At 38.2% G+C, this 27,436-nt stretch overlaps 1 protein-coding gene across 5 annotated transcripts in view; it reads left to right on the forward strand.

Moving 5' to 3' along the window:
* Positions 1–27,019, forward strand: part of cadpsa (Ca2+-dependent activator protein for secretion a) — a gene marked incomplete at its 5' end in the record, with an annotated part of 132,796 nt that extends 105,777 nt beyond the window's left edge. For all 5 annotated transcript variants that reach the window (XM_081357538.1, XM_081357537.1, XM_081357536.1 and 2 more), the window contains 8 exons: positions 3,263–3,418; positions 5,117–5,264; positions 6,103–6,177; positions 6,417–6,500; positions 7,124–7,156; positions 10,092–10,199; positions 21,678–21,782; positions 25,849–27,019. In XM_081357538.1, coding sequence (XP_081213664.1) covers positions 3,263–3,418; positions 5,117–5,264; positions 6,103–6,177; positions 6,417–6,500; positions 7,124–7,156; positions 10,092–10,199; positions 21,678–21,782; positions 25,849–26,016 — 877 coding nt within the window. In that variant the 3' untranslated portion in view covers positions 26,017–27,019. The remainder of the gene's footprint in view (positions 1–3,262; positions 3,419–5,116; positions 5,265–6,102; positions 6,178–6,416; positions 6,501–7,123; positions 7,157–10,091; positions 10,200–21,677; positions 21,783–25,848) is intronic.
* Positions 27,020–27,436: the final 417 nt, after the last annotated feature.

Raw genomic sequence — 27,436 nt, forward strand, 5'->3', positions numbered from 1 at the left:
TTGGAAAAAAAATTATGCATGCACAGACACACAGACATAATTACGCATGCTGAGTGACACTCGATCTCTAAGGTGTAATGATGGGTAAACTCCAAAGGTTGCCAAAACTACTGTAGTTGAAGCCACCAAACTTCAGTCACAAAATATTTATACCTGTCTAGTCATGTCAAACTCAAGCTTAAAATACTTTCTATTTACAATTTGGTTAGCACTTTATTTTACAGTCCTGTTCCGCATGTACATACTATAACAATTACAAAAACTGGGTAATAATATTTACTTACCCCTAAACCTAGTTACCTTATATTATCTAGTACTTTCGGTAAGTACAAAGAATGCACAGTGCACTGTAAAATAAAGTACAACCAGAATCTATGTTTACAAAAAACCTGAATAATGTTTCAGAAATATGCTAAGGCCACAGCATGGAAATAGCCCATGGACAATTTGAACCCAAAAAGCCCTAAGCATGTTGAAGTGTTGGAAGATACAAATACAGTATCACACCATAAAAAACATGCTCATGTTTTAGCTGAATATTAAAGCTGAAGTGTGTAATTTCTGCACTAGCTGCACCAAACAAAATCACAAAAATAACTAGAAAAGGAATGTTTGTTAAGACAAATGTTGAATGATTCATTAATATCCAGCCAACATGACGACTGACTCTTCTTTGTTCAGTCATTTTCCCCCCCGCCCTAAACTCATGCCATTGGTTGAGCCAATGTTATTCGTTTCAGCCACTGAAACAAACAGATTGCAATTATGTTTTGCACACTTCACCTTCAACAAAATTTTTCACAATAGCATGGTTATATGATTAGATGCTCATCATTGATAGCTGGTCATGAATAAGTGATGCTACTTTAACATCTTGTATCTTTCCAACATCTTCCTCCTTTCCCTTTTTCTGTTAGAATAGAAAATGATACAGGTGTTTTTCCTCTTTCTTCTTGCTGTATTTGCTGGGTATGGGGTCCCAGAATAGTAGCTCTCCTTCTGTACCCTGCCTTGAGATATAGGGTGTTGGGGATAAGAATGCTGAGGGAGATCACCCTATCCCCCTCTTGGTTCTGTCCTGTTTCCTTCATACCGGTCTCTGAAGTGATGTACAAACTTCAGAGCAACAGGCATCTGCTTTCAGTAGAAACCAAATACAAGACTCTAAAAGTACTGGTTGTGTGAGTGACCCAAACGTTAAACTGCATTTTTTCTCACAACAGTGTTTTTTTACACAATGGATCAATAATGTTTTGATTGACATCTAATTTGTTTTACAAGAGTATACGGTTTCATTTATTTTTTAAGAATTATATTTCAAAACTTTTGCTACAATTTTCTAATTTAATATAACATTTTTCATTACAAATTACTGTATATTATCAGCACAACATGAAACATGTTAATCGAAAAACATATTTTAGAGTATTTTTAACTTTTCTTAGTAACCTTTTTAATCATAAAACTTTATGATAAATAAATAAAGAAAATATATATATATATGAAGAGTTCAGATGCAAAATTAATTCAGATGAAATTTTTTATCAAGCTCGTATATTTAGGTTCAATAATTTCACTTAAATGGCAATGCAAATTACCTATTAATTGTCATTTAAGTGAAATAACGTAAATATACAAGCTTTATAAAAATGTATAAAGAAAATTTCAGATGGCACTTAGAGGCTTTTGCATCTGAACTCTTCATATGCAGTTTATATCTTTTAGTAAGTCTATCAATTTTTTAAAATTGAATTTGATATTCTAACTTAATAAATAAACAAATAAATAAATAAATAAATAAAGTCACCATTAATCAATCTGTAAATATGTCTACAGTGTGTGAGTGTCTGTTAGGGGCTGTTTACACCTGGCCACTTCATGCGTTTTCTCAGATCGGATAGCTATCTGATTTATGAAAACGATTCCATTTACACCTGGTCACATAAATGTGTTTTTTTGCGAAACGGATTTAAATCCGATCTTCAATTCCCACGCTATATGCAGATTTAATGTAGTGCACGTCACCGAAAGCAACAGATATGAGCTGCATTTTATTGATCATCAGCTAAAATTTCAAAATCAAAGACCGCAATAAGAGAGAGCGGCAACAGCCCTGGTAAAATCATTTCGTTTCTTTACTTTTAATGATGATTATTGTGTGTTAAGCGTCTGCAACTTACTTTCACTTTGATTTGCGATAGTTTGCACGTTGGCTTAATGAATAGATGCTCAGCTGCTCATCTGCGGTGACGCGCGTGTTCCAGTAGCGTCGTCATATCTGGCTATAACATTACATATAGCATATAACACGCTCTCATACGTTTATTTTTTTAGCATTTTTGGGAGGAGTACAATTTACTTATGTGGTTTCAACAACCAGATGCATTTACACTTGTCCAGTTTCGTCAGGAATGTGGCCCAGACCACCTCCTGAAGTGGTTTGAGCGATCGGATTCAAATCCGTCTCGAATGCGTTTCGGAGGGCATTTACACCTGGTCTTTTCACGATCGGATAGCTATCCCATCTGAGAAAACGCATGAAGTGGCCAGGTGTAAACAGCCCCTTAGACGACTGCAGTACAAATGAACGACCCTTAGAGTCTTCCATCTAAATTTGGCTTCAGTGTGAAGCTCTCATTGCTTCAGTCAATCTTAAAATATGTTTCCACTGAAGATGCCTTGTCCTGCTGGCTGTTTGAGGACTCTATACTCGGGCTGTGAGGAATGGTGTGAGAGTCAGTCTCTTATTTTCTTTCTATGATCTATTCTTCATTCAGTTCGGACCCTGTGGAGCTGAAATTGGTTCCATTCAAACAGATCTATAGCTTTAGTCTGATCAGTTGAAAGTCTGGGACTGTAGCTTCTCCTGCCACTTCATACATATACAGTCTTTACTTGTGATCCCGCAAGTCTCCTTTGACACCATTGTGCATGTTTTACCTTACCTGTTCTCAAACAACCAAGTAAGGCGTGATTGTTTATAATTTTGTTTTAGGATTAACCATTTATTTTTTTCCATGGAACGATCGCCAATGAGGTTGATCTGAAGCCGTCAGGGCAACTCTGCAACGATCGGGAAGTGGTAAAAAATAAGTAAATTGTGCCACCCTGGACCCGAAACAGGCTTTGTCTTCTTTAACAACCCCCTGCCCTCTGACCTTCCTACTTCCTGACCTTTTCCAGAGCATTCCATTCCTGATATTCAGCTTCGAGTAAAATAACTTTCTGTATCTCCCTCTGACTGTCTCTTCTGCATTGGCAGTAATGGTTCTGGGACTTCAGAGGACTTGTTTTGGAAACTGGATGCACTGCAGACATTCATAAGAGACCTGCACTGGCCAGAAGAAGAGTTTGCCAAACACCTGGAGAGCCGACTTAAACTCATGTCAAGTGACATGATTGAGTCCTGTGTAAAAAGGTAAGGCTGGAAAACGTTCTTGACGTTGGAAACCTGCTAACAGTCTTCTAACACAACAATTACAGATATCTGACACAAAAGCCCCTTTTTGTGGAATTTAGGCTGTTAGTTACACTTAGTTGACACTTTTTGGCATGTACTGCAGTGTGACATGCTAAACTCCATTTAAAACTATTTTAAACAGCATTTTGTTATTTTTCATGCAGCTTTCATGACAGAATATTCATTGAGAGACAACATCAATTATTCGTACTTTTACCTCACACCACAGGACTATTTAAAAAGAGGCAAAACATGATTAAGATAATAAAAAAATTATAAACTTTGTTTGTAGTAAAGTTTATTTCTTAAAACGAATATAGTTACTGTTATGTATCTTATTTGAATTTCTACAAACCAGAAAATTGGCTTAATCCTAAAGATGCATATTGAAATATTACTTATTTTACTATATATTTTTTTACTATTAAAATATGTATTATTTACAGTGGATATAAAAAGTACACAAAGTCTTCCACAAGAGATGCCCTCTAAATTTAACAGATCTGGGACGTTTTTGCATAAAAGAGTGGGAAAATATTCAAATTAAAGATGTGCCAACTTGATAGATTTCTATACAAAGATACTATAATACAATTTTGTAATACAATTAAAGCGTGATTGAACTATGAGTTCAGCGGTGTGCACACTTATGCATTTTGTTTTTCCATACTTTTAATTTTTTTGTTCTCTGAAATGTCACTTGGGGTTTGTAATTTTTTACACTAAACAAGCAAAAGCTCTGATATGATTTATCTTTCTTTTTTACATCAAAAAAAAGAAAAAAAAAGAAAGAAAAACTGTTTAACAGGAGTGCATACACTTTATATATCCAGAGTACATATTATGGCCAACATTAAAATTGTGTACTATTTTTGTCTCAATAATTTAAACACCAGAATCTAAAATGTATCATTGTGGCATCACAACATTATAATGCAAAATATTAAATGTGGATATTCATTTTTATTAGATATACTAAAAATTAATACTGTTTTTATACGTTATAAGTTAAAAACTGAAAAATATTTAAAATATTGATGATGATTAAAAAGTACACATTATGCATTAACATAACCAACTAACCAAATATCTAGTAATCATGTTATCTAGTATGTAATTAGCACATGTCCACATCTATTATCCTTCTTCTTAAAGTGTTGTGAGGATGTCAAACAGGACGTCTTCTTAGCAGCATTCCTCCAGTCGCTCGTGAGGTGCGATAAACTCTTTGTCGTGCTTGCTGTGAGTGAAGACGTGATTTAAGAAACTGTTGTGAGTAATGTCATGGTAATTTGCTGAGTCAGAAGATGATCTGGCTTAACAAGTAAAATAACCTACTCCTTTCCTATTCCAATGCACACAAAGACTTTTTAGTAAGCTAAAAATTGTGATTAAAAAACGAATTTGTGCATTTTATATCTTTCTTTCTTTCTTTCTTTCTTTCTTTTACAGTCCTTTATTGGATTTCAGTCATCAAAAGTTAAAAATCGACCGAATAAATATTCTGGCTACACATAGCATCTTACACCACTAAACAACAGTTTAATGCAGAAACTCTCAACCGGCATAAATTTTGTTCATGTTTCCTCACTTCACTTTTGACATCCTACTTCTGAATTACCACAGTGGAATTGATTCTCCTCTGTGTTGTTTCAGAACCAGAGCAGCCTTTGAGGTGAAGTTGCAGAAGAGCCCCCGCACCACAGACTTCCGTGTTCCTCAGTCCATATGCACCATGTTCAATGTCATGGTGGACGCCAAGGCCCAATCCGCCAAACTATGTGCCATGGAGCTCAGCCAAGAGGTACACATGTACCCATACACAAAGAACTTCTCATGTTCTCTTTCTCTCTAGCTTTCTCATCTTTGCAAACATACATTTTCTCTGCCACAATTTCCAGTCAAACGCCCTCATAATGTGCTCATCTGCATCTTAGTTTAAATAGCAGTTTATATCGTTAAACCCTTTTTGAAATGCACGAATTCATCATTTGCACCAGCCTATGATATATACAGTAGGTATATATGAATTGAACGTTGTTTTTAAATGCATATACACATTATTATCTATGATTGCAAGTGTACAATTTAAATGCATTTAATGCTACATATCTGAATGATTCACCAGCATGGCAATTTTCCATTGTTTCTAAATTTTGAATTTAGTTTGACTCTGTGCTGGAATGAGATGTTTTCTTTTTCTCTCTGTTGCTTTCTAATTGTCACTGTCACCTTGTCTGCTGTATCTTTCTTTTCATCCCTTTACTCAATCTTGTGAAAGTTTGTTAGAGAATGGGTAAGTGTGGCTAACAATTCAATTGAATTCTCACCTTTGTGTCCCTAAGGTATAATTAGCAATCCTAGCAGTTTCCCCCAGTCCTCTGACACTTAAATTGTTTTGATTATATTACCATATGTGATTGCTGCTTCTGAATATACATGTGCTAGAAGTGAGACATCTCATATCCGTAGCATCTTGAGACAGGTAATGATCTGAACTGAATTAATTACCCAGACGTCCTTTATATGAGGTATTTGGAGACAAAGGGATTGGGTTTGCACAGATTATCCCAGGTGAAAACCACCAAAATGCTTGAAGAAACCTTGTTGCAATTCCTACTCATCATGTCCTTCTTTTCCAGAGACAGTACCACTCGCAAATTGACGATCTCATCGAGGAGACTGTGAAAGAAATGATTACTTTACTCGTGGCAAAGGTAGCATTTCAGGAAAACGATATTCCTCATTTGTGTTTTTACATATAATTTCTTCTTTAAAAAAAAAAGAAGTAAATAAAAAAAGTAAAAACAGACTTTAATTTTATAAATCATACTGTTTGTGGGTTATCTTTGAAATTCACAGAACAGATTATGCTGTTTGATCAATTAAGATAATTTTAGATTTTGAAAGGCAATATATTTAAAAAAATATTTGTGTGTTTTTCTGTGTTTTTCAGTTTGTTGTAATCCTAGAAAGTGTTCTGGCAAAGTTGTCACGTTATGATGAGGGCACACTTTTTTCCTCCTTCCTGTCATTTACAGTAAGAACAAATAGTGTTTTTCTAATGTAGTGTTTTTCAAAAATATTTGCCTCTTGTCACAAGAGACTTTGGGCCAGATTTACTAACAGCTTGCGTCAGCGCCATCCCTTTTTTTGGGATTAACTAAAGACACGCATTGACAAATTAGTGCTGAAAAGGAGTGGACAGGGTTATTTTGACCTTATTGCATATGCATTTGTAGGAGATTTCCCTTTCAGACACAAAATTTATGGATGCGAATAACTGAGGTCTGCATTAGTCAACTTACTGGTATTTGCACCATTATTTACCACCCCAAAAAAAGCATGTCTTAAACCAGACGGTAATTTGCGCTGCTCTTGGTAGATTGTGTTGGTCATTATTGAAATGATCCGGCTGCGTCTGTGTTCTTTTATTATCACGCTAATTTGCCCTGTTTAGTAAATCTGGCCTTTTGTCTTCAAAATGCATTATTTCAACAACAAAAATAAATATTGTTTAATCTTATATTAGGAATTGTAAGAAATATTAGAAATAATATTTCTAAAGAAGATCTTGTCTTTCACATTGCAATATTGAATAGACAAAATATTCATATTTAAATGATTCATTTATTTTGATTATTAAATCTCTTTTATTTGTAGGTAAAAGCTGCTTCGAAATATGTGGATGTTCCTGTAAGTGACAATGGGATCTTTCTAATACTCATTGGTTGATTAATCAAACAGTTCATTGTTTATAATTGAACGTAATATTTAAGTTGTTCATCAATTCGTTGTTTTCCTTCTTGTAGACAAAAAAAAAATTATTCACAATTCATTAATAGTATGTTTTCAAAAGTCCTGTAATAGCTTTAAGACATGGCTAATAGTTGTCATGGCCTGCTGTGCAGATGGCCATCTCTTAGCCCCAAATGGCCAGTCATATGTATGTGTGAGAGAGTCGTCTCTGTGAAGCTCTACCCTCTGCAGCAGACAGTGTGATGTGTGTGTTGTGCAACAAAAGCGCGTCGTGAGGATGCCGCTGGGTCCAACTCATTGCTCTCAGCATCACATCACTGAGTTTCCTTCAACTGCCAACACATTTGGTCGCAACGCGAGGCTTTTTAAATTAAAAGCCTCTCAATGAATGCCGGAAGCGTCCTCTCGCTCTCTTTTTCTCTCTCTTTGTCGTACTCCTGATGGTTTGAGGGTCAGAGAATCTTATGTTTCCATGGTAATTGTTTGCTTAATACACAAAATAAAATTATGCCTGACAAACTTGCTCATTTGCACCCTCTGAAAGGACCCATAGATGTGTGAAGTAAGTTCAATTTACAGCGTCTGACAATTACCAATTCTGATGACCTTCATATGCCCGCTGGCAAAGGAAGTGTTTAATTCTCCGCTGAGGCCGAGCAGGGGGGCATACACCCCAGATGATTTACCCTGGGTTGATTTTTCACTCGCTATTTCGTTGAATAGAATCTTAATCAGATAGCATTGTTATCCTGCCGACATGTTCAGACTTCAGACTCTGACAATGACAGCTCATTTTACATGTACACGCCTCACGTTTTGACTCTTAGACATCTAGGAAAATGAGAAAGAAAACACTTTTCATCTGCTTGTCAGGTGAAACACCATTAGTTTATATGACAGTAGCTTAATGCAAAAAAGCTTAAAAATGACCACGAGCTTCAGATTAGCATGACAATACAGGTTTAAAAACTGTTAAGGTGCAGTCACAAAAGGGAATTTTCTGCAAAATTTGGGGGGCAAAAAGGTCCATTGGTGAGAGAGTAGTGATGTATGAAGCACAGGAGTCACTTTCCGTTGGTCAACATGGCAAATTCACATGACCAACTTGATCCTGACGCCTTCAAGCAAAATTCCAGATTCACAATGGTAAATGTTACCGCACCTTTATTCTCTTTTTACATTTAGTCTCAGCCTCAGTCTTGGCTGGAAGTCTGATGCATAAGGTACACACGTTTGGAAACACTTCAGGAGTTTTCAAAGTCGTCATGTGATTGGTTGCATTCTACAGGATGTCCCGGAGACGTGCGTGTCACGTTCTTTAACGGTCTGTTGACGGTCTGTTGTGTTTACAACTGCGACTTGCTTTTCAAGAGTTTTACACGCCATTCTGTTGTTGGAGGGACATCGACTTTACATTTCCACTCCCCTAAACATGTCATTGAACAAAACAAACTGTGATTAGTCGCTTTACATGTCAGTCGGGCGGCCTCTTGGGCGGTCCTTGACCAATTAAAGCTGCCATGGAGACCAGGGCTGCGTCCGAAATCGCATTCTCTCTTGAGTTGGTACTTATATTGAATAAGTTATTATTTCACCTCTAAAAAGTACTTTCTATATAGTTTGAATGGGTTTCACTTTATTTTGATGGTCCCTTTAACACGTTCTGTTGACTATAAGTAACGTTGCACCTACATGTCTACTAACTCATTAAAGTGTTAGTTAAGTATTAATAGACTGGTATAGGGTTAGGGTTAGATTAAGTTGACATGTAGTTGCGAAATTACTTATAGTCAGAAGAGTGTACCATCACAATAAAGTGTTTGCAGATATTAAGCACACAGTCTACTCATACTCCAATATAAGTTAGTTGACATATAGTTGCAAAGTTACTTATAGTCAACAGCACGTTCAAAAAGGACCATCAAAATAAAGTGTTTCCTTTGAATGTGTGTAGTACTAATGTAATCCGGACGTACTATCTGCCATGTTGTCATTATCATGTGACCTACCAGCATCAGTTACGTTGCTTCACAGCCATTCACAAATTCTCTCTTATGGCCTCATGGGATAGAAAAGTGTCCATCTTATGCACACTTCAGAATCTCTCCGGAAGTAGTAGGTCATCCGGGTACTTTCTGCCTACTCTTTTATGAGTACTGTGAATTCAGACGTACTACTTTTGTCACATACTGTTTTTCGCCTATTACTGTAGGGGTGAAGTATGCGATTTTGGATGCAGCCCAGACCTTCTGCCATCAGTCTGAAGGTCTGGATACACAAGACTAGCCTACATTTATAATATTTTAAGGGATCAAAAGTTTTTTCAAGCTAAGTATCTTACTTCATGGAAAAGCCAATCCTAGCAAGCGTTGCGACACTGTGAAAAAATAAAATAAAATACATCCATGATGGCGTGAGAATTTATTATAAAAACTTCAGTAGCCTACTCAATACTAAAATAAATATTGATTAAAAAATACTGTAATAGTTTAAAGGTGCATTGCGCAACATTTCATGTTAAAAATACCCGTTTTTCTAACCCATACATGCTTAAACAATTGCCTGATGGGCTGAATGAGCCCTTCTCTGATCACTGCGATTGCCTCTATAATCCGGTACAGTAAAATAAATAAGAGGGATTCGGGTCGGAATTTGAGACTGGGCGTGACGTCATGCGCGTTCAGTTGCAGTGTTGCAGTTTCGCTTGTCGCCAGAGGGGGCATAGTTCTGCAAAAACTCAGAGACTTGCGCAATGCACCTTTAATTAAAAAGGTATTGTTTTTGTGAGTCGAGTGTATTTGTGTGTACTGAATATTTAAATTGCTTCAAGCACTAATATATATTTCTCTGTCTCTCTTTCCGTCATCTGCAGAAACCTGGGATGGATGTTGCCGACAGCTATGTGACATTCGTTCGCCATTCTCAGGATGTCTTGCGGGATAAGGTCAATGAGGAGATATATATAGAAAGGTTATTTGATGTAAGTAATGGCTGTCTTCTCCCTCTGTGAAGGGGGAGGCCCTTCAAAATGTGACATAACAGCCAGCTAGGAGGGATAAGTCACATTTTGAGACCTGCTTCTCTCTTTTCCTTAGCTAACTTCTTTTACTCTTTGACTCTCTGGCTCTAACTTTCTCTCTTGCACTGCTTCTCTGGCTTAACCTTTCCTCTCTGGTTTGCAGTGCTGTGTGTGTTCCTGCGTGTTCTGGCTGTAATATTCCCTTCGCTCTGCTCGTTATTCCTAGCGAAAAATTCTGGAGGAGGATTATCTTAAGATGTGTTCTCACACAAAGGGACATGCAGATGTGAGATTAAGCAGTTCAAGCCACTAAAACACACATGCAAACAAAGATAGAAACTGATGATTCACAGAGGAATGTACAGAGGTATAAATTTATTACAGGCCTTTGATTAAAGGTTCTGCTTATTCAGAATAGCTTGTGGTTGTATTTAGAGAACAGTAGAATATAACTATACAGAAGTCCTAAGAGGTCATGCTTTGTTTTTTAATTATCAAAATTTTCCCGTAACAATTTTTTTCCCCTCAAGATTTTGACTTTCTTTTAGCATACTCTTCTGTTCAAAAGTTTGGGGTCGGTCAGTACAATGTTTTTTTTTTTATTTTTTATTAAAAAATATTTTTATTTAGTAAGGATTTGATAAAAGTGACAGTTACGACTTTCATAATGTTACAAAAGATTTATATTTCAAATAAATGCTTTTTTAATGTTCCTCAAAGAAAAAAATTGTTTATCTTGGTTTCCACAAAAAAATATTAAGCAGCACAACAGTTTTCAACATTGCTAATAATAAATGTTTCACCAAATCAGCATATTAAAATGATTTCTTAAGGATCGTGTGACACTGAAGAAGACTGTTGGCAGCTTTGCCATCACAAGAATAAATTACATTCTAAAATATATATGTAATTTTTTTTATTAAAATAATGCCATAATGTAAAAGTTTTCACTGTATTTTTGATCAAAGAAATGCTGACAAAAAGAGGCATTTCAAATACATTAAAAAATCTTAGATATCCCACACTTTTCAGTGGTATAGTGTAATTGTTTTGTAATTCTACATAATGTTAAGATGTTCACTCAATATCTTGAATTAAAGATTTTTTTCTCATTTTCTTGTTGATTTGGAGAAAACAAAAGCATTTTCTAAGTGCAATATACATATTACTGTATCATGTATGAGCGTATTAGTTTTTCCTGTGATCATAGGCTCACTCATGCTAAAATATCTCTGTCCGTCATGGATAGACACTTTCAATGTCACAATCCATGTCTGACACTAGAGAAAACCTCTTTTTGTAGCAGACATTCATAAAGTAATATTGAACATATGGTCTATTGTATTTCCATTATGAAGTCTGTGTGGATATATTACTGACACTGTGTTTCAGTGATTGAAACTAACCAAAGAAATTGTTTCTTTCATGTCAAGACCATGAAAAAGTGTGAGAAAAATAATAATAAAGCATGTCTTCTTAGGACTTCCATTGAAACTGGACAAATTAGATATACTAAAACAATAAGAGTGTGAAGGATATTGTTTTGTTCATTTTTAGCTGTAGTTGGGGCGGGGGTGTCACAAAAGGCAACTGCCCTATTTCCGGAGTAAATCTCCCACTAAGGAGATCCAAATAGAGAGAAGCCCTCCAAAACTTGGGCTTATTGTGATAAAGGCTTAAAGAAAAGGAAAGAATGAGGGAAACACTGAGGGCAAGAAAGAGAAGTTGAATAAGAAACACTGAAGGGGAGGGCACACAATGGAGAACACCGTCTTAAGGGATGGCCAGGGCCATCATGTTGGTCATAATCCTTTTGTGCTGTCTGTAGACCAGTTTGTTAAGTGTGTGTTGTTGGAAAGGTGTGTTTGCATTGTGTGGCTAAAGACTTTTTTGTTTATATTCAGAAAGAAAGCCAGAGCGGGAGCGCTGCTCTAGGATCAGTTTTCTTGTCCATTTGCTCAGCGTTTCTCCTCAAGACAACCTGATCTGAAAAGCAGCGCTCCCACTCCGAAACGCTTTGTGAATATAGCTCCTCGTGTCATATGTGAACAATTCAAGTAAGAATCCTGATCGTGGTTCATTGTTGACTTTCATTTGACGGTGAAAGCTGACCCGGGATCAGCAGTCTTACTATGAGATGCTTTGAACGTGTGAGCTCTGGTTTGTGAGTTTTCTGAGTGTCCTACAAAAAGGCTGCTTGAATCTGCTGCTCTACGCCTTCTTGTACTGGTTTTTACCTCGATTTTGCAATGCCTAACTATCTTTCTCCCCTCCTGGAGGGTGTCTGAAAAGATTCTGTGTTCTTTTCTTTCTTCGTTCGCTTGGAATGAGACGGTGTTGCTTATTTTCCAGCCGCATTGTGCATTTGCTTTCACTTCCTCGAATGCAAACAAAGGGAAAAAATCCCATCTGCCTTGTTTTTTCTACCCTCTCATTCCATTTCTCCATTTTGCTTTCTCGTTTTTTCCACCTCCTTTCTTGCTCTCTCTCTGCGCCCTGAACCGAAATGAAACTTATCCTTCCTGTCAAGTTGTTTTTGTCACATTATGCCAAGTGGCGTTATTCAGAGTCAAATAATCTTCCTTTGTACATCTACTAGCATGGCCCGTGTCCTCAGAGACTCAGCTCCTACATGCACTCACACACATCCATCCACACAATCAGCCAACCAGCCCACCCTCCCCAACCTCCCGCCCCATCGCCGTCAACCCCAGATGGGCACGCATGGCACACATCTCCCCTCTCCACCCGCTGAAGTGGTCGGGTCTCCGTAGGCAGTTGAAAAAGACAACATGTGTGCATGCATACACACATGCACGCTCGCTCCGTCTCGCACACACGCTAACACGCACACGCTGGTCCTCACTGTTATGCTAAACAGCCATTGAAATAGCTCCGCTCTTTAGCAGGGGCTCCAGGCAACCTGCTCAAATGTTTTCTTCTTACTTTGTCATTTCACTTGTTAAAGATGTCATAACATCCTCCACAATGAGCCATAACACCACGTGCTGTTGTTTTAAACCCGCTATACGCAGCCTATTTAAAAATCGGCACTCAGTTCATTATAAAAATGACTTAGATGAGATTATAGTATCGGTATCACCAATTAAACGGGTTTAAAAGAACAGCAGCCTCCTTTTTCCCACTCTTTTTTTTGTATCCATTTTTGCTGACTTGCACATGAAATTTTATTTAGGTAATGCATTACCTAACATGAACTAACAATGAGCAATCTATTTTACAGCATTTTTGTAAACCTTTGACCTTAAAAATGTAGTAGTAACATTAACTAAGAATAATTAAATGCTGTAGAAGTATTTATTTGTAGTTAATGTTAACTAATTTTAACTTATGTCAATTAATGAAACCTTATTGTAAAGAATTCTAAAGGAAATTTACATAATGAAGCAATAGAATTGGTTCATATTGGTGTTGATATTGGTTCATCTTTTGGTAAATAGTTTCTTCTGAAAGTTATTGTACAATGAACATGCCATATACTTTTTTTTTTAGGGACAGCTTTCCAATCACTACAAGGGCTTTTTTCTCTGTATCGTGGTTTTTCTTTTTTGTTTTTGTGTTTGAATCAGTCAAAATGTTGCTTTCACTTGTTATTTTGGCATAATATTCCTGATGGCCTCCTTCCCTTTTACACTTTTTTTCAATTTTTGATTGTTTTAAGTAATCCGCTTTGAAATGATCTGTTAGGTGGGTGTAGTATAATTGCTTAGTGGTTCTTGGCTGGTTGTCATATTGAAGTATATGTGGCCCACGCTAAGCTTGGGTTAATTGGGGTCAAGGATGCTGATTTCTCACAGACAGAGATGGCACATTGGCCAGAGTAAGAAGATTATACTTGTTGTTTGACTAATTCAAAATATGGCTGCTTTCATAACGGCGTTTCATAATGCTGAAAAAGCGACCATATGGGAATAGGTATTAAAAATGAAAACAATGAAAAATGGATGAAATTCAGTCCAGTGATATGCATAAAAAGGATGAAGAGTAAAATAATACTAGTAATTGTAAGGAATCATGAAGAGGATTATTGATAGTTTTTTATTATTCATTTTTGTTATAATTGCTATTTATTTGTTATAAGAACAGATACAATTTTAAAGCATTTCTCGGTTTTAATTAAACTATTAATTAAAATTTAGTTATTTAATATATCCAGACAACATCTTAAAATTTGTCAATTTGGAAACATATTTAAATATATTTCAGTAGTGAAATTTACTTGCAATTGGTTTGTTGCAATATCATGTAATATTCATGAGTTTTGAGAAGATGGTGATTTTTAAGAAGGTCATATTCCAGATACAAGCTGCCTAAGAGGCAAATCGCTTGCCAGTGGACGGATGAAGTTTGTTAAGTTAAGGATAGAGGACCAGTGAGAGGGATAGAAGGGAGAGGGATGGAGGGGGGAGAGAAAATTAATTTATTTCACTCTGCCAGCCTGCCAGTTCTTGAAAGAACAGCTGAGGAGAGCAGGATTAAGGCAGCTGTGCTTAACGTGAGGGCTCATCTGTCAGAATGGGGCGGAGCACATAGATCATTGATTAAAAAAAGCCATCTCCAAATCCAGCGCTTCACTGATACCGCCGTCCTGCCCCGGCTCTTCAGTGCGTGCGTGCGTATGCATGCGTGTCTGAGTGCCAGCAGAGAGACTCAGATACACAGCAGATTACACACGTCAATTATACACTTAATCTGCTTCTGGAGGAGATTGTGGCCTACCCTCATTGATTAATTTGAAGTATTCCCGTTGACCTTGGCAGTTATCAGATCGACGAGATTGCACTTTACGGTGACGGTTAATGCGGTTTAATCGCTCCACTGCTGGATACTGTGAGGAGCAAGTAGGGTTAGAGATACTGATGAACCGGGTGGGATTTTGACTGACCTGCTGTTTGTGTTGCATTTCCCAGACCTGCAATACCACTTCACTGTCTGGGACACTTAACCACTTTGCAGGTCCGGCTGACCCAAGTGAACAGTTTAATCAACTTTAGCTATAGCGAACTTAGCAAACTTAATGCTGTGCAATCTATGGCCTAAGAAAAACAGTAACAAATTAGTCAAGAGGAAACTAGATAGTTAAAAAAAAACTCATTTATTGTTTTTTTTTTGTGTGTGTGTGTGTTTTGTGGTTTTGCATTTGTGAAAAAAGCAAAAACACGAAACATTGTTTTTGTTTGTTTTTTGGAATGTGATACATGTTTTCTTAGAGAATTTTAAACCTTTTTATCCACTTTTCCCCCTTTGCTCCCTTTGTTTTTATCCTTGATTATGATATCCAGAACAACAGCAATCAAAACAAATTTCGTTTTATGTATTTACGTATTTCATTCCAGCCTCCGATTGCATTTAGAAAATCATGCGATATGGGAGGCGGATGCACTCTTTTTGTTTTTCTCCCCAGTTAATCCTTTTATTTTAGAGGTAAACCAATTGAAAAAGGAGCTTTAGATGAATAATCTGAACGCTAGTAGGTCAGTATGAAAAAAAAAAAAGACTAAAAGGGACCCAACACGTCCTTTCACAGATATTGTTCAAAACACATTAAAGGGGTTTGGCTCTTTCAGAATGCAGGGCAGATGTTAGCGGTTCAGGTTTCTGATAATTACAGAGGCCGAGATGCTTCTTTTGTCGCTTAATGTGAACCGAGGCTTATTTAAATAAATCCGCAACAACAACACTAACGGTTAGAGATTTAAGCAAAGTAAACGTAATGCAGCAGAAGTTTATTCGGGCGCCATGGCTCTCAGCTGGCTCTATTAGCCATCTATTGGCTCTCTCTCCGTCTCTCGCTCTCCCCGTGACATATAAGTAAGGTATGGTGGCATTTGTTTGATTAACTTGTCTGACAAAAGTGACATCTGCTAGCGGGTTCATGTATACGAGAGGCTCAGCGCGGGTCCGCCTTTGTACATCTGTCAGCACAGAGGCAGGGGAAAAGGGTGAAAAGAAACAAATTGGTCCCAAAAAGCAGCCCATTCACCTTCTGCGCTCCCCCCTCCGCCCCCCTCCCACCCCTTAGCCATTCAGGTGCACCGCGGGGCTCTCAAGTGCTCGCTGGTTTATTCCATTTCGTTCCCCCCATTGAGGCTGAACCCCACAAGTGTTATGCTCCTCATTCCTGCTCGGCTCAATCCTCCCCTAAGCGTTCCTTTGTGAGCAGAATGGCTCACTTTGCCCTGGGACCAAACTCTCTCTCTCTCCCGTTCCTTTTTTTTTTATCCCTCACCCCTTTTTCTTCATTGTGTGTTTACTCAATGACACGATCACAGGCTGTAATTCCCGCCGTTTAGTTCATCTCGACGAGCTCCTTCTTTCAGAGCCAGTTTTTATAAAGAAGGGCCCTGTTTAGACACTGTTGTGCACAAGCGCCGGTTTCAATAGCAGAAATGCATTCTCTGCAATTCTACTTTTTGATCGACTGATTCGTTTTGCACCCGCCCAAAAAAATGCTCGACACGCCGTTCCGTTTAGTAGCGTATTGCTTCGTTCGCCAACAAAAAAACTGCATTAGAGACACTTAAAAGTGTAGCAGAGCTTGCACAGAAACAGTAAGGACTTGTTCCACTTAAGGATCCGGTGAGGCGTGCAAATCCAGAGCAGGGTTCTCTTTGTATCCACAACACAATCGTGAGCAGTTTGAAGCCCTTTTTGCTTGCTGAGCCTGAAACTTTATTTTCAATCCCACCATTCAGAAGCACCTATTTCTGGAGAGAAAGAGCGAGAGAAAGAGAGAGAGCGCACTAACGCAGCAGTAGATCGGAGGACCATGTTTAGGGTCGCGTATTTCCTACACAATATTTTTTCCATGAGGCCGAGGGGTCCTACGGCGGAGAGATAGTGAACGCCGGGAGGCGTGGGGTCACCGGTGTGAGTTACCATGGTAATTGAGTTCAGTCATCAATGGACCTCCTCTCAGGAGGGATGAGGCGAACAATAACGGGCCGGTGGCGACTGTGAACAGCAAGCAGGTAGGATTACCCCAGGCTTTTGTCCTAAGTGCATAATGTCTTGTAGTCCGATTTAAAGACTCCTCAGTCCCCAGGGCCTCCCTCTCTGGCCCGGCAAGGTGCCCGATTCTCTTGCCTGGCCGACGAGAAGGACGAGTGCCCTACGACCTGCTGGCCTGAGAGAGAGAAGACAGCTCTATTAAGCACAGACAAAGACGCAAAGAGTACCGGGAGAAAGGTTGGAGGTTCGATTTTTGTTTGTTTTTTGTTTGGGGTATTCTCTCGCTTTTTGATTCGCAAGAAACGGAGAGGACAGGGAGCACGGGGGAGGCACCGCGGAGTCGCTCTCGTTCTGTTTTCATCTCCACCAGCCTGCCGCTTTGCATTAACATCAGCGCTAGCAACCATCATCATTCCATCCCTACTGCTAATTGCAGACACAGCTGGGTCCCAGCAGGAGCGCTTCTCAAACAGCCTAGGCCTCCGAGACCAGGCTGAGTGGCGCACACACATATTTGCAGAGCCACTACCACCAGCAAGGGCAGAAAGAGGCAGAGTCACAGGTTGCTTGTAATCCCCCATTACCCCCCACCGTGCCCTCGCCCCCTCCTCGGCATTCCTGCTTTTGTAAGAGTGTGTTTTTTCTAATCCAAACTCAGCCCTTACCAGCTCTTTCTTCCTCCTGGCCCTCACGTAGGAGCTGCTAGCCTTCAGGTGCTTCAGGATTCGATAAAAGCGAGTAACGAGTGTGTGTGTCTGCGACGGGGGTGGATGGGTGTGCAACTTTACACTGAATTCTGTTTGTTGCCCCCCTGCTAGGCGCTATGGCTTCCTGTAACATGTCAAAGACGAGAGTGTGAACGCAAGCTTAGGAGTGCGGCTTGTGCATGTGCGTGGTGTGGCAGGGGCAGGAGGTCGCTCAGCCTTTCAGCGCTCCCCGCTAGAGGTGTGGGGGCCCTGCAGATGTTCATGTGTGTTGTATCGGTAACCATAACGTACGCATCCAACACACACGTGCGTGTACACGCAGCCCTCACGCTTTCCAATATCAGATGGAACTCGTTAGATGATCACAGATTTTTTTTTCTTTTCTCTCCCATATCCGCTTCTTTCATTATGCATTCAGAGTCATGATACTCCTGTTTTGGCTAGCAGCTATTGCCAGCTTCCCGCTGCTCAATATCCAAAAAGTGCCACAGTACATAATACACTCTCAGAGAGTCTTCTGTTTCTCTGCTGACAGCAGAACAATGTCCCACTGCCAGCACTGTTCATTTCACAACCAAGACCATAGAGGACACGGACTTGCTGGCTGAGACTCTCACGATTTCAAAATGTCGTTTTTTCGAAATATGCAACGATTTCGGGCTTATGTCATTTGATTTGTCGTCTGATTTGGTGCTCACAGCAGGGACTATAAAGTGGAACGCAACCATATTATTTTTTTAAGCATTCTCGTTAATTACATGTTGATTATGATATTAAGTCAACTGGTAGTTTGCTGGAAATGCGTTGGGGATAGTCCTCCAAAAATGAAAATTCTGTCATCAGTTACATGTTATTCCAAACATCTATGACTAAATTTCTTCTTTGGAACACAAAAGAATGTTTTGTCCATGTAATAAAAGTCAACATGGTCCAGTGTGGTTTTGGACCCCATTGACTTTAATTGTATAGACAAAACCAGTTTTCATTCTTCAAAACATTCTTCAGAATGTTCAAAACAGACTTCTCCTGTGCTCCAGGGAATAAATAAAGTCATACAGGTCTAGAATGGTGAGTAAATGATGACAGAATTAATGTGTGGGTGAAATATTCCTTTAAAATGGTAAAGGCCAGAGAGGTCACACTATTATAGGAACAAATGTAGGAGATACAGAGTGAGCATGAGAGAAAGACTGAGTGTGAGAGAGAGCAGTTGCTCCAGGTCTGGCCTCCCTGTGGGGGTCCATCGCGGCCCGGCTGCCCGATCTTTCACAGGCACAGAGCACCAGCCCTCACAGAGCAACACCAAGCTCTGATTCACTGCAGGGACGAGCCACTAACCTCAGCCGCTTAGTTTGAATCCTAAAACGCCCATTTGATTATTTACTATGTATGTACCAGCCCGTTCTCATCCCAAGGCGTCATATACTGACGCTTTTGACATTTCGTCTACATCGAACGCACATGGCACCTTTTAGCGTCAATATGAGACGCAGATAGATATGGGCCAGAAGGCGCCTCCTAGCGGTCTAACCCTAACCCTACCCCAGACCTACCCATAACCGAACAAAGATCTGTGCGTGTCATATTGACGCTAAAGGGTGCCATGTGCGTTCGATGTAGACGAAATGTCAAAAGCGTCAGTATATGACGCCCTAAGATGAGAATGCGTTGGTATGTACACACCTTAGCAGCATAATTTTACCAGCATACCACTTAAACACCAATGATTTGCATTCAAGTAGCTTTCAACGTATGTTAAACTAATGGAACCAATGACTTGAGAGCGCACTTTTTTTAGACTATCACCAGCAGAAGCCTAAACTGAGGGTGCCAAGTGGATTTTGAGAGTAAATTCCCCCAAAAAAGTATTTGGTTTTTGATAATTAAGCTGCAAGATTATTGGAGGTCTGATAAACTATAGCAGAAACCATGTCTAAATTTGGTTCATCCAGTGGAGGCACATGATTTTCTCAAAACAAACGATTGTTTATCCACCTTAATACTGTCAAAGTGTGCTGCAGTTACCCAAGACGCATCTCCTGTGTCTCGATTTGCTCAGCTTCTAAGCCGTTGAGACTCAGTCAGTTCAGATTACCATCAGACCAGCTCTATCATAACTAATCAATTAGACTTCAAATGAGATCCTCCCCACGGTCCAACATCTGCAGCCCAAAAGCTGTGCACTGGCTATTTAAGAGGTGCTTTGAGTTCAGTGAGTTTCAGTGAGTAGAAATGGAGAGCAAAACGCAGAGGCTAAGAGAAAGGAAGACTCGTAAAAGTAAGACCCTGAGCAACGGTTACATTAGCGAGCTCATTGCGACTGCGGTAAAGACAACATGTCCGCTGGGAATGATGGATGTTTCTCCCTCAGTGTGACAGAAAGTGCAGTTTGAAGCGCAGGCTAAGGGCAGGATTGTGGCTGCTTTAACATGGGCAACATCTCTCATGATCAGTGTCCAAAAGCAGAACAGGAGACAGCTGATGGGATCCCAAACTGTCAATTAAGAGTTCCTGGGTGGAGCTGTGGAGACAGGGAGAGGTCTGGGTGAGGATCATGACTGTGACAGAAGGACTTCCTCCAAGGCAGAGCTTGTTGGGTTCTCTTTTTTGTCACTATTTTCCTCTCAGTGCCTCTGAAAGCTCTATTCTACCAGTCATTTTCCTCCATATTCATCTACAAGTGGAATCAGTACTTGATACTATATTTAGCTGAAGAAAACTATCCTATTTATATGCTACTGATCAAAAGTGTGGACTAATGATTTTTTTAAATGTATTTGAAAGAAGTCTCTTATGCTCCCCAAGGCTGCATTTATTGGATCAAAATTATAGTAAAAACTCTATTATCAAATATTATTACAAATTTAAATATCTGTTTTCTACTTGACTATATTTTAAAATGTAATTTATTCCTGTGATGGCAAAACTGAATTTTCAGCAGCAATTTTTCCAGTTTTGAGTGTCAAGTGATCATTTTAATATGCTGATTTGGTGCTCACTAAACATTTTGAATGCTAGTATATATATGTATATATATATATATATATATATATATATATATATATATATATATATATATATATATATATATATATATATATATATATATATATATATATATATATACAGCTGTGTGTGTGTGTGTGTGTGTGTGTGTGTGTGTGTGTGTGTGTGTGTATGTATATCACAGCAAAAACTGTTTAATAAATGTTTTTTAAGCACCAAATTATCATATTAGAGTGATTTCTGAAGGATCATGTGACACTGAAGGTTTGAGTAATGATGCTAAAAATTCAGCTTTGCCATCACAGGAATAAATTACATTTTAAAATATATTTAAACTAGAAAATAGTTATTTTAAATTGTAATAATATTTCACAATATTACTGTTTTACTTTAGTTTTTGATCAAATAAATGCAGCCTTGGTAAGCAAAAAAGATTTATTTAAAAAAAAACTAAAAAAATATGAAATAATTAAAAACATTTGACCCATTGTGTATATATAAAACATTCTGCTTTATAGGTTGTCAGTATGATTGTTGAAAAAATTGCACTAGATTAGGTTGGTGAGTATTTTTAGATCTTGTGCTAAAAGGATTTTCATTCACATAATCTATCTCTGTTGATTCAAATCTACTGCCTACACTTTGGCTTTGTGTTGTGTTATGTTTTTGTAAATGTGTATTCATATATGTTTGTGTGTGGCAGCATTTATATGTGTGTCTGTCTTTGCTGGAGAACAATGTATTTGTATTTCAGCAATGGTACACCAGCACAATGAATCTCCTGGGCACCTGGCTGACAGATCGGATGGACCTGCAGTTGCATCTATATCAGCTGAAAATCCTCATCAGAATTGTAAAGGTAAAAACTACAGCATCATTGACCACTAAAGTGGGTATAGGTGGGCATGTGAATTAAAGGCACACTATGCAAGATTTGTACCTTAATATAACAGCTTCGAAATCATTTTGATGGTTAACGAACTTGTAGTAGGGCGAATCATCCCGATAGCAAAGCAGGGGGGGACGCCGCTGGCAAAACCAGCAATGCAAGTTTGAGAGGTGGCGCCACGCCAAATCACGACTTGCTTTACGTCACATACATCAACAACATATAAAGCAGCCTCTATGGAAGACACTAGCACGCATTTCAGACGTGAATCATGGCAGAGTCGATGAAGAAAGCGCGGTCGGAAGAGTGCAGAGACGGCTCTGCGTGAGTGGTATTTACGACAGTAACGTTACATAGAAGTACTCCACGGCGACTCTAGAGGTCGCTGTTTGAGAAAAACTGAAACTGCATAGTGTGCCTTTAAATGCAGAACAGTTATAGATTCAAAACTGCCCAAATATGTGCAGGAAGTGATCATGGCAGAATATTTGCACCAAATGTACTTGTAAAAGAATGTTATAAAAATATGCACATATCGACCAATCAGAGCCAGACTACAGAGGTGGATCAGCCAAGTGAAGGCAGTCTTTCACTTCAGCCCCAGCTTGTGCTTGATTTTTCTGCAAGATCAACAGGATTTTGTAGTATGGCATTACACATTTATTTATGTGCATCCATATGGTGCGTGTGTGTGTGTACTTGCATGCGTCTCACAGACACGGTTTTCTTGATGGACTAAGTGAAGGGAGGAACTAGATCTGGCATTTATTTTGTATCCAGCACAGATTAGATTTAGTACTGGATGAAAACCTCATTGTTATGGTTTTCCTCATCTATACTCAACAGCACCAGAATAGAAATTTCCACAAATAGGGTATGAAATAGGATCTTAAAAGGGTCTTTTTAACCATGCTACCAAAATCATTTAAAATAAAATAATACATACAAAATTAAATAAAAAACTATGGGTAACAGGGTTGCAAATACATCCTAAATTAAAGGGATCGTTCACTTTGAAATTAAATTTTGGTATGTTTTAGCTTACCTCAAGGGCATCCAAGATGTAGGTGTCTTTTTTTCCACAATAGTTTCAATTTTGATATTTTTAGGTCAAACCGTTCTTTTCTGTCAGTCAAATAATGCAGGTCTATGGTCACTGTCTCAAAGAGCATGCACAGAGTCCAAATTAAAACAATTCCCCATCGTCCAAATTAAACAATTCCCCATCGTAAGTACACATTGATGGCCTAAGACACGAAACGAGCGGTTTGTGTGAGAAAACGAACAATGTTTATATCGTTTTTACCTCTTATACACAGCCACGTCCAAGTGATCTGAGGGCGCGAGCGCATCCTGGTGTGTGACGTGTGCGCAGACTGGTGCATAGATATATACACTAGATGTCGCCTTGACTACGGCAGTTCATTGGAACGAATGTCTTTTAGGCGACATCTAGTATCTATGCACCAGTCTGCGTACACGTCACACACCAGGATGCGCGCGCATCCCTTTTAAGGTATCACTTGAAAAAAATAAAATAAAATGGGATTAATGTTGGTTTGTTGTTATTAAAAAAGAAAAACTTACACTACTGTTCAAAAGTTTGGGGTTAGGAAGATTCATTCATTCATTAATTATGTATATAAAAAAGAATACTTTTATTCATCAAATTGTATTAAATTGACCAAAAGGCAGTAAAAGCATTTTATAATATGGAGTAATGCTGAAAATTCAGTCACAGGAAAATGCATCACAGGAATAAATTACATTTTAAAATATATATAAAACAATACATATCATTTCAAAGCAGCTTTACAGAAAAAAAATGCATGTTTCTACATTACAATTTAGAGTAATTTGTTATCAGAGGTGACTATGTCAAGGTAATGTCCATATGTCAACAATACAAATCATGCAGTTAGCTAATATCATGTATTCATTTAGGCAAAAACAATGATCACATTAAAGCAATTATTAGAAATTATGATCATAATGGTTACAATATATAGAAAATGTGTCAGTGGTGTATGTTGATTCAGAGCTGGCATCATCTGAAGTCCTCATAGGGGTTGGTGTAATCTCTTCACAGGTGTTAGGTCATCTGAAATCTTCGTAAGAGGCTGGATCCAAACTACAGCTGGCGTACTCTAGTTGTAAGGCCTTTTAGGTAATATAGGGCCTTATATATCAGTAGCAATACTTTGTAATCGAATTTCATAGGTAACCAGTGCGGAGATGATAAAATTGGTGTTATTTGATCATATTTTCTTGACCTGGTAAGAACTCTGGAGTATCATCGGCATAACAGTGGAAACTAATTCCATGTTAATATTGCCAAGAGGCAACATTAAAAATATCAGAGGTCCTAAAACAGACCCTTGCTGCACTCCACAATTTACTAACGTTAACTTGGATAATTCCCTGTTTAAATAAACAAAATGGTAACGGTCAGATAGGTACAATCTACACCACCCCAATGCCTGTCCCTTAATACCAGTGTAACTTTGTAATCTATCTAAGAGTATTTTATGATCTATAGTGTCGAACGCAACACTAAGATCAAGTAAAACTAGTATTGAGATTTAACCTTGGTCAGAAGCTAGAAGTAAGTCATTTGTAATTGAAACGAGCGCAGTTCCTGTGTTATGATGGGGCTTAAATCCTGACTGAAATTTTTCATAGATATAATTATTTTTGCAGGAAGGAGCACAGTTGAGAGGACACAACTTTTTCTAGCATTTTAGACATAAATGGAAGGTTTGAAATGGGTTTGTAATTTCCCAATTTGTTTGGATCTAGTTGTGATTTCTTAATGAGAGGCTTAGCTTGAACGGTCCTGAGACATGACCTAGGCTCCCCTACAGGTAACAGCTCTTTTAGTAATTCAGTGGGTTTTGGGTCTAATAAACATGTTGTTGGTTTAGATGCAATGATACGTTTATTTAGCTCTTACTGTCCTATAGTTGTAAAGCACTGCAATTGTTCTTGAGGGACATTAAAGGGTTAGTTCACCCAAAAATTAAAATGATGTCATTAATGACTCACCCTCATGTCGTTCCAAGCCCGTAAGACCTCCGTTCATCTTCGGAACACAGTTTAAGATATTTTAGATTTAGTCCGAGAGCTTTCTGTTCCTCCATTGAAAGTCAATGGACGGCATACTGTTCACGTCCAGAAAGGCAATACAGACATCATCAAAGTAGTCCATGTGACATTAGTGGCTCAATATTAAGTTTATCAAGCGACGAGAATATTTTTTGCGCGCAAAAAGTAAACAAAAATAACGACTTTATTCCACTATTCATTTCCTTCTCTCTAGGCCTCGAGTGAGTTCACGTAGTGTTTTTGCGTAGCGCGTCTGTGTTGTACGTCATACGCATCACACATGACCAGCGTCGGCCAATAGTGAGCCTACGTGTGACGTACAACACAGATGCGCTACGCAGTTATACTACGTGAACTCACTGTTTTGGTTATTTTCTGAGTTTGCAGAGATGCTCTGCCCTGGTAGCCTTTAGAGCTTTTATAGCTTGTATAGCTCTTTTCCACGCGATTCTAAAGACCTCCTAATGGGTTTGTTCTAGGTTACAAGTTTCTCTCTTGAGAGTGCAAGTAATACTGTTGTACCATGGTGCAGAACTTTTCTCTTTAACCTTTTTTAATCTGATGGGTGCAATAGTTTCTAATGTACTAGAGAAGATAGCGTTACTGTTTTACTGTATTTTTGATCAGATAAATTTAGACTTGACCTTAAACTTTTGAACGATAATGTACATTTCACAAAAAATGAAAGAATATCTGCTTGATAATTTTTTCCCTTCCAGTAACCAGGGTTGAAAGTTGTCCTTTATGAAAGCAGTCAACACTGCAATTTACAATTTAGTTTTATGTTAGATAAAAGTTCAAAAGTGGTGTACCATATTCATGAAATGGGACCAAAATCCAACATTTCGGTTAATGTTTATATAACTAACAATGAAATGAAAGGAGAAGCAAGCTAGATTCACTATTCCCTCAATCCTGTCTGTTTTTGCAGAAAAAGTATCGCGATTTCCGACTACAAGGTGTATTGGACTCTACTCTGAACAGCAAGATGTATGAGACGGTGAGAAACAGGCTGATTCTAGAAGAGGCTACAGCGTCTGTAAGAGAGGGAGGGATGCAAGGTATATCCATGAAGGACAGCGATGAGGAAGATGACTAGATCCTGCTGGAAACAATTAGGTGTGGACAATTCGGCGTAAAATGATGCATGTACACCACTGTCCATCACTCGTACATGTCCGGATGTTGTTAACGTCATGGTCTGTGAAAGACAAGGGACCATCTTCAAACAAAATGAAATAAAAATATATGAATCTCTATTCAGATGACAAAAATAAAAGCGTATATTAACCAAAACATCAAATTAATTGATGGTTTTATGGGGGAAAGATAAGCAAAAATGTCTGAAAATCATACCTAAATGTTTCTAAGCAATATGGAGTACCATTTGTAAACATGTTGTGTGAGATGGTGAGGAATAATGCTCGTCGTGTCCGTTCAATGCAAATCCATATGGCGCTTCTTCAACGTATTGTAAATACATTAATGTTATATAATTGTGCCTAGACCTCTTACTTGTTTCTTTTGGAGTGTAGGCCAACTGACACAATTGTATTAACTTGTTCAGATGTTTGTATATTCAGCTCACTTTAACAACAAACCACAATGTGTTTTACACCCAAAATGTTTTGAGACCTTTTTTATTGAGTTGGGTATGGTGATATGTATGTAGCTGTATTTTAGAGATGCAATATATAGATTTGTGATATACTTAAACTGATGTCAATCTTTTTTTATGGTTTTAATCCATGCATAATTTAAAAAAATATTTAAAAAAATATATTTATTCTGTATTTTGGGGGGGAAATGACAAGAAAGCCTTTTGTTTGTATCATTTTAGTTTCTTTGCAACAAAGCATTTCCGATCCTTTTATTTGGATAGCCTCTAAACGCTTGCAGGTTTTCTTCATTGCCACTGTTGTTTTGTGTATACAGCGCTTTATATTGCCCTCTGTGCAGTAGCTGCATGTTCCAATTGTCAGAAATCTTATCTGAAAGCTTTTGTGGAAAGTAACTGATGGATGCATCTTGCTTCGGCCTTATGTACACCCACAGCTGGAGTGCAAGAATCTGAGCTAACAAAAATAAAAGAATTCAAACTCATGACTTTTTTTTTTTGCTTTTGCTTTTAAATGTGCACCATTTAATTTTTTTGTTCAAAATTAAGCAAATTTAAATAAGTCGATACATCATCAATCCTTCTTCCAAAACATGTTTTTTTGTCTTCACTATGGTAAGCCTATTATAAATGTTTATATTTTAGACCTGTCAGGATGGTTTTTGCGGTCTCTAGTCATACCCGTAAATAGAAAAGGTTGCTCTGGCTACTTTGACACATAGGTTAGTTGTCACAACGATCAAGCAGGGGTTGACATTGAGCATGCTAAATCTTGAACCTCCATTAAAAAAAAAAAAAAAAAACGCAGAATCTTTTCAGACAACAATTTAGGGATTTGAAATGTTGAAAAAAAAGTGACGTATAGTGATGGCGTTTTAATTCAACAGGTGAGTATGGTATT

The sequence above is a fragment of the Scardinius erythrophthalmus genome, assembly GCF_964197995.2.
Source record: "Scardinius erythrophthalmus genome assembly, chromosome: 25".
Taxonomy (NCBI): Eukaryota; Metazoa; Chordata; class Actinopteri; order Cypriniformes; family Leuciscidae; genus Scardinius; species Scardinius erythrophthalmus.